Below are 8,733 nucleotides of genomic sequence, written 5' to 3' on the forward strand. Positions count from 1 at the left end.
TGGAGAAGGGTAGAGGGGCGGGCCCATTATCCACCGAGTTTAGAAGGCTGTGATTGGTCCAAAGGGCGGGTCACAGACGGGTTTCTCTGTTATCAAAAAAAAAAAAACTGAAAAAGAGTAAATAGGTAGGAGAAGCCAAAGAGTAACAAGCTGAAGAAAAAAAAAACGGAGGATGTGAGTTCAGCAGCACAGGGAAGAAAGACAGAAAGAATGGGGGAAAAAATCCAGCAGGAGGACACCTTCACCAACTCAGCAGAAAAGGGCCAAATAATTCCACTTTGAAATAGTTCAAGGGGTCATAGGTTGCCCGCAAAGTTGAAGTGTTCTTTGGGATTAACTGGACAAGTCCAGGGGAAAAAGTGTATTATCCCTATTTATTATCCTTGAGAGGGAGCATGGTTTGGAGGCAGGTAGTAGTACAAGTTGATAAGCTGAGGAACTCTAAATGAGTTTTGATAAAGTGACGTATGAGGTGATGAAGTCAACAGAACCAACTTAAATGTGTAGGCCTGATTGTCCCCGCATCCTAAAGAAGAGAACCAAACAAGTCTTTGTGAGTCTTAACTTAACTCTTGAACTTAGTATTGAACGTTTCTGTCTAATCTTGTTCTTCTGGTTGGTGACGGAAAACGTGATACAATATCATGCCTTTTATGACCTTTATTGTGGGCTTAGTTTGGCGAACTTACCGCATCGACAGCCTAAATGTAATTTTGTTTTTTAGCTTGAACTGCTTATTTGCAAAAGTTGTGACCAATGTGGATCCTCTAATGCATGCTAGGTTCGCTACTTGAAGATAATTGAAAAAAGTGGTTATCAGGCTCTTCCTTGGGTGCGATATATTACCATGGCTGGTGAATATGAGTTGAGACTTACGTAAAACCACACCGAGATGATGATCCAATCCAATTAAGTTTGCCCGAGGCTCGGATAAGTCACAAGTTCCAATGCTTTGAGCTGCTTTGCAGGAGATGAACTGGTTTAGCTCATAGATTTGAAGCAAATTGTTTTGTTGTGCCAATTTTTGTTATTTATTTGACTTTATTGCTTGTATGCTACATTTTCTTGTATAAAGATGTCTGCTGATTAAGTTCATGTTCCATATACTGTTAAAAAAAAACGGCTTCAATGCTGCATATTTGCTTAAACCCAAGAGTCACGACTGCTGGTGCATGCTGGTCGTTTGTATGGTTTTTTCTGTTTTCCGGAGATGGATTATGATGATGGCTGTAATAACTAGGTAATTTGTGAAATGGAAGACGTATTTGGTACACCCACCGCAGAAATCTATGAAAATATTAGAGCCGTCAATATGGGCTAGGCCCGTTGGGTCAGTCTGGCCTAACCCATGATTTGATAGGGTTGGACTACGATTTTTGGATCCCATTTAAGAAATGGGTTTTTTAGCCCGGCCTGAATAAGTCTGTCGATTTGTGGGGCTTGACAAATATGGATAGGGCCGGCCCGTGGGCCAAATAAAAATTAATTAAAAAATAAAAATAAAATTTCTGTAATTTTTCCTTAAAATAATAGGATTCTACACTCAAAATTCGTTTAAAGTTTGAAATATTACACTTTTAAATACAAATTATGTCGGAAAAATTATATGGATCGATACTTTTTAATAAATAATTATTGATTTTAGCGATACTTTTTATTTATTATCATTTATAGCAATGCATAGCAATACTATGTTAAATCTGTAATATGTATTAAAAATGAATTATGTATGCAATATATATGTATTATAACTATTTTTTAAAAATATATTATGCTTGTTTGGTAAGAATTTGACACATTGTAATATAGTGTATTAAAATATGTGATAAATATGTTATCCATGAATAAAAACTTGTATTATATGTGTTCTATAAATAGTTGTCTGTAATGTATTAAAAGTGATCAAGTGAAAAAAATATTATTGCTATAAATGGTAAATACTTTTTTAATATTGTATATGTATGTAAGTTTCCCAATTATGTTTATAAAATATGTACTACATAAAATAAAATTCCTAAAATTTCTAGCGAATCACTACATAGGCCATAACCTATGGAATATTATCATAGTTTTTGTGTTTTATTATGACCATTGGAAAACAATTAAGTCAATATTTCTATTTAGGTATTTATGTTTTTACTTGAAATCAAACTTAATAAATATTAGGGATAAGGGTTTGAAAAATACCCCAACTTTGGTCGGAATCACTGTTGCGATACTAAACTTTCATGAGGACCTATTACCTCCCTAGACTATTTAATATCTTATTTTAAACATACATATTTGCCCACGTGGACATAAAAAATAATGCAAAATTATAAATAGTAATGTGTCCACGTGGGCACATATATACCTTTAAAATACACTATTAAATAGTTCAGAGGCTAAAAAATACGGTATTAAATAGTCTAGGGAGGTAATAGGTCCTTATGAAAGTTTAGTATCGCAACAGCAAATTCGACCAAAGTTGAGGTATTTTTCAGACCCTTATCCCCCCTAAATATTATATAGATTTTTATTTGTGTATTTGATTAACAAGTAGTAACACTAGTCGATATTTATGATAATATTTTTAAATTATAATTTAATTTAAAAAATTATAAAAAATATACTTTTAAGAAAAAGAGGGTTGGCCCGGCAAAGCCCGTAGCCCACACACTTGTGGGCTGGGCCGATTATTTTTTGGCCCACATAAAAAAATGAGCTAGCCCGGCCTGACCCGTCAAATTGCAAAGCCTGTATGATTAGCCCGGATGAGGTGGGCCAGCCCATATTGACAGCTCTAGAAAATACTAATGTTTGATGTGAAATTAATGAAGAGGTCATGTTGTATAATGGAACATGGATTGACAAATTGAAAGGAAACATGCCGTAACAAGTTAAATTACACTGACGATGCAAATATTTCCTTCGTAAAAAAAAGAAGAAGACATTGTCATTAGCATCAAATGCGTGAGGTCGAGAAGTGTAAGGGTGGCTAGCCAAGGATGATATCTTAAAAGGAAAAGGTATGGAAAAAGATGGAGAGAATTTGCATCTTTCAAAAAGTTGTTTATAAAATGAGACAACAATCTCATGGTTGACAGTCATAGAATACAAGTATGTACACGATTGAAAGAATAATCTAAGATAACTGTATGATTAAAGACTGGAAGTCCACTTGAGGCAAGAAAATATTGTAAAAGAAAGAAACCACAAAAGCATATTATATTCACTATTTCCCTTTTCACACCTCTTTAAATAACATGTGGTATAACTAACTGATGGATAACCTTTTTGACCCAAAGTAGAATAGAAAGAATAACCCATGCCCTATCACCCTAAAACTGTAAAACAAAAAAGAAGAAGACCATAACATATTCTCCCCCGTCCCAATTTATGTGACACTTTTTGTTTTTCAAGAGTCAAACAGTTTAAGTTTGATCGAAAATTTGTACATGAAATCTTCAATTTTTTTTAAATGAAATTTATATATTTGTGAACTACGTAAAAAGTACTATAAGTCACAATAATTGATAATTCAAAATGTTTAAAAGATCTATGAAAATTTTACGGTCAAAGATAGACTTGTTTGAATCTCGAAATCCGAAAAGTGCCACATAAAATGGGACGGAGGGAGTACCTTTTAATTAAGAACAATGTTGGTTTTTACCAGGACCTCCATAGTAAAAATAATGACCCCAAACAGAATTAATGCCTCCTTGAATATCATAGCAATTTGGATGATCAGCCACAAGTTTGAGATTTGTGAGAGGTATTAGGCTATTATCTGAATCAACTAATTGCAAATTTCGAAAATAAGAAGCTTTTCCAAATCCTTGTGCAGGAAAATGACCACTTCCCATTTGAGTTGATGTGTGAAATCCAGAAGGATTAGTGTTCACTATTTCACCACCAAATTGTATCATGCTTGCTGAACTCCTAAGTTGTGAAAATAAAAATGATGGCCAGTAACCTACAACAACTCCTGACCCAAACTCTAGCCACCAATTCCCATGCTTTGGATCCTGCATTCGATCCATCAATTGGTTTACATATTCGGACTTAGAAGTGAATTCAAAATTTGTAGTCAATGAATGGGAGGAAAGATTAAGTATATTTTTGGGAAATTATTGTAACATAATTAATTGACTGTCTGAACTTTCACTTGTAATTTACTTTTCCATTTCTCTTTTCCTCCCCTACATATAGTAATAACAATAAAAATATATACTATATATATACATTCCAAGCTATTGCTAATTAACCTGGCCAGCTAAATAAAACGATTTCCAAGTTTAGTTCCTTTTAACATACATTTCGAAGAAAAAACACTTTAGGATTGGAACTATAGAACCATGTTTAGAAAATCAACTGCCAAAACAAAAACCTCAGACTCTAACAAGAAGGATGAGTTCGGTAGAGAAAACAAGTTTCACAAGTGACGTATATCATATAGCCCAACGCCCCGATCCCACCACCACGACCTCACTTTTAGTTTTTGGGGTTAAAAAAGTAATTACCTTCCAAATCAATATGGTGATATCATATTGGCCACCATCATAAGAGGATGTTGGAGAAATTGCAGCCCCAATAGCTATTCTATTATTGGTCTGGACAAATCCTGAACAAAGCAAATTGTAACATCCAGTTGTTTGATATGCATCACTCTGTGTAATTACATACATTTAATTATCCCATCATTAAATTTAAATAGGTGGAATAAAAATATATATATTTATATACAGTAAAGTAACAACAACTTACAGTCCAGTAGGTAAAGAATCTTGGAAAATAGTCTCCATATATCTCTGGGCTAACCTGTTTAAATATTAATGATAAATCAATCAAACTTTATAATATGACTAGAACCTTTTTAGTCCGTTTAAAAAAGAATGAACGTCCCTTTGTTTTTTTGACAACATTTTAATTTCAATTTTCCACGTGACATGTTTAAGACCGGCCACAAGATTAAAATATATTTTGGTATATTTAACCTTACTTTAAATTGAAAAATCTTGTTTATTTCTTAAACTCTGTGTCAAGTCAAAGTAGAAACAGAGGGAGTAGATGAGTTAAGGAGAATGCGTGCCTGCCAACCAGCTTCAATTGTGTTGAGATCATCAGCAAAAGAACCAGAAATAATCCAGATTTGTGATAAACTGAATTCATATTGGTTGGATATTTGAGGTGCCCACACATTTATACTTGCTTTTGCTCCATAATATTCATCTCCACTTACGTATCCAATTGCATGCTGCTCAATGAAAAAAACAAAATACTTATATAGAAGAAGTTGTGAATATATAGAAGTTTGTAAATTGATGAAAAAAACGAACCTCATGGGCGTTACTTATTGTGTCTCTTCGAATTGGTGTTTTGATTTTTCTGCCAAATGTTTGAAGAGAAGATGCTCTTAGAATGTCTATTTCTCTTGTTCTTCTTATTGGTATTGTTCCTTCTGGACATGTTTCACCAGACAAACTCCATAATTGAAAGTTTTCCAATTCATTAGGATTTGACTTGTGTCCATTTGGACTCTCAGGAGGATTCTACAATCACAAATATATTAGTGCTAAATTAAATATAGTATATACACATTGGGGGTAAAATACTCTCTAACAAAGACGACTCTGTACTAGGGAGCAGTGGCGGATGTAGAGTGTGTCCAGGGGGTCATTCGACCCCCCTCGAAAAAAAAATTACATTATATATATAAGATCATTTTTTTTGTGTACGTGTATATATTTAAAATTGAACCCCTTGAGCATATGTCAAAGGAGTAGCTCAATGGTTTATGGGGTTCATGATTTCTCCTATATGTGAGCTTTGGGTCACAAGTTTGATTCTAGGCAACAACATTTTTTTTATTTGAACCCCCTTGATAGAATTCCTGCCTCCGCCACTGCTAGGGAGACTTGAACTCGAGACTTCTGGTTAAAAATGAATGGATACTTACCACTCTATCACAATCCTTATTGGTATATAAATACACTTTGTTAATGTCAAATATTTTGGAATAAATTCAGTTTTTGGAAACCAAGTTTGAATGAGTAATTTGAAGTGATTTACCAAAGGCTTGTTTCCCCTTAGGTGAGGATGATCAAATGCTGGTTGTTGATGAGATAATACACAATCTATAACATCTCCATCAGGACTCTGCATCGATAATAAGTAATGATTTTATTAGAGGAAAATGGGAAGAAAACATCATCAACAACAACATATCCTGTAAAATTAATCTCACTAAGTGGGGTCTGGAGACGGTAGAGTACACATTAAGTACCTCGAGAAGGTAGAGATGCTGTTTCTGACATGAATTAAGAAAAAAGTAAAACATGCCTGAATTGTCTTGAGAGAAGGCTTATTGATTTTCATGAGATGATCTTTAATAATCATCTTCTCTTTCCATGCTTCAAAAGTCTGATTCGAAATTATCTCAGTTTCCAGTGAGCAAACAGGAGAAACAGAGAATATAAACCAAATTACAAAAGTAGAAATCTTGAAACAGCTACAGCCCATAATTCTTCTTCTTGTAAATCTGTTAGTATTAATTTCTTGTTGTGTACATTATATTGATTGGTGTTTCCTTCTTAACACCAATGTAACACACAATTCCCAAAAAAATGCATCTCTGTCACCATTTTGAAGAATTGCAATTCCCTTGTGAGTTTCATTTATACTCTGATTCTTGTCTGACTAACAGCAATTTCTATGCCTGAGTTGGGAGTAGAAAAGAATGAGTTGTGGGCTTACAACACCATATGGTTAAATGCTTCTACTCATCAAGACATGCACTAAAATTGAGTGGACAGAAAAAATAAAGTTTCTTTATTTGGAGGACTCATGTTTCCATTCTACAATACAAAAGACTGAAACTTTAGCTTTTCTGTCAAATTTCACACGCCATAAAGTTGTCTTGTTAAGCATGACCTTGACATGAGAGTCATCCATTTTTCCTTTTTCTTAATTTATTTGACTAAAATTACTCATAATGAATCTTAACAATTCCAAAGAAAGAGTGTTGTCGTTGCTACCGTCCCAGTTAATCTTACTTGACACTAAGTTTAAGAACGACAGAAAAACTTCTGAAAATTGTAGTTTAAAATAAGTTATAGATATTTGTGTGAATAAAATGAGTATTTTAAAGTTAAATTGATACTAAATAGAGAAATATATCATTCTATTTGAGACGTACTAAAAGAAATATAAATCATATAAATTAGGACCGAAAAGTACTACTCTTTACTTTTGAGTTTAAAAGACAGATAGGAATTACACTTAATTCTCTCTTTCCTATTCTTACTTTAGGTCTCACATCGCTAAATGTTCTTTCTGTCAGCTAGCTTTCCTACACAGTTTCGTATTGAGGTTCGACTAAATCTAACTATAGTATTTTATATATTTCATAAGATTGAATGGCATCCCCCATTTTTTTTTTGTTTCTAAAATTTTGGTCGAAATGGATACATTTTATCTATGTATAAACAATAATTTATTTCATAAGCCACCTTTGGCATAATACATCCACGCCGCTTAAATTTGTCAGTAAATTTCATTAAAAAAACTTGAATTACATCTTGTTTTGATTTAGCACCTGAACACATGATAAAATATTCTATTAGATAACACTTTTGACTTAAATTTAGAACTTTATTTTGCATGTATTCTTAAGTATCTATTACGTAAATAAGTTAACCACTTAAGTATCACCTCTCTTTTAGTTGTTTTCTGCAATATCACAAATTTAATATATTTTTGGGTAATGACTATAAAGATTTTTAATTTATTCCTCTTTTTCTCTCGTAGTAAAGGACTTTATACATGTTTGCTACGGAGGACACTGTTTAATTTTCTATGAACAACATTTGAGTCAATTCCTTAAATGCACCCAAGTTTAGGTAATTGCCTTGAAATATTATTTATGTTTTATTTAGGACCAAAATATCATTCAACTATCACTATTTTCCTCCAAATATACTTGACACTTCAAAAGCCTCACTCTCTCCTAGTCAGCATGACATGTCATTAAAATCTTTCTTTTTTAATAATAGAGTAATTTGATTCATTAAACCATTAAACTAAAATAATCATATTATTTTTAAAAAGTATGTATTAGTTTATTAAGAATAAATTTTCATGCTTAAGAATATTTTATCATAATTAATTTTTTATTTTTTATGCTATGAAGAGTAATTTTTTAAAACTTACTATAATGTCATCAATTTTGAATACTTATAAACACATATATTCAAAAAAATATTGATATATAAAATCACTCATGAATGTCAACTTACATCAATTAATCATATATTATAGGGAAAAGGGACAAATATACCCCCGAACTATCATAAATGGTATGTCAATACCCTCCGTTATACTTTAAGGTTGTATATGCCCTTACCGTCATTCTTTTGGCTTGTATTTATCCTTGAATCTAACGGATGGACACGTGGCATCATCTAAATGATTTACCCGATTTTATTTATTTATTTATCCAAAAAAATTGAAAACCCACCCATTTTCTATACTTTACCCACCCATGGCCCAAATTAAAATATCATGACATTTAAAATTAAAAATAAAAAACATAGCTTTTCATCTTCATTAAAAATCAAATTAAAGGAAAAATGTTCTTCAATTCATTTTCCAAATCTCACAAACAAAAACCTAGAAGCATATTATTTCAATCAAAATCAAGAAATCAATTTCATTTTTTTTTTGTTCAAATCAATTTATTATTTGTTGAAAGGG

General features: G+C 32.4%; 2 protein-coding genes across 2 annotated transcripts in view; one reads left to right on the top strand and one right to left on the bottom strand.

Moving 5' to 3' along the window:
• The window catches only part of LOC102589986 (AP-1 complex subunit mu-2), a 27,801-nt gene extending 26,528 nt beyond the window's left edge, over nt 1–1,273 (top strand). The window contains exon 11 of the mRNA XM_006366304.2: nt 782–1,273. Coding sequence (XP_006366366.1) covers nt 782–880 — 99 coding nt within the window. The 3' untranslated portion in view covers nt 881–1,273. The remainder of the gene's footprint in view (nt 1–781) is intronic.
• A 2,284-nt stretch (nt 1,274–3,557) lies between these two features.
• Nucleotides 3,558–6,501, bottom strand: LOC102590303 (uncharacterized). Its single transcript, XM_006366305.2, has 7 exons — nt 6,322–6,501; nt 6,052–6,138; nt 5,319–5,531; nt 5,072–5,236; nt 4,747–4,800; nt 4,503–4,649; nt 3,558–4,007 (listed from the first exon to the last, which is right to left on the bottom strand). Exons 1-7 carry the CDS (start codon nt 6,499–6,501, stop codon nt 3,630–3,632), a joined length of 1,224 nt encoding a protein of 407 aa, XP_006366367.1. The 3' UTR covers nt 3,558–3,629.
• Nucleotides 6,502–8,733: the final 2,232 nt, after the last annotated feature.

The sequence above is a fragment of the Solanum tuberosum genome, unplaced genomic scaffold, assembly GCF_000226075.1.
Source record: "Solanum tuberosum cultivar DM 1-3 516 R44 unplaced genomic scaffold, SolTub_3.0 scf00632, whole genome shotgun sequence".
Lineage (NCBI taxonomy): Eukaryota > Viridiplantae > Streptophyta > Magnoliopsida > Solanales > Solanaceae > Solanum > Solanum tuberosum.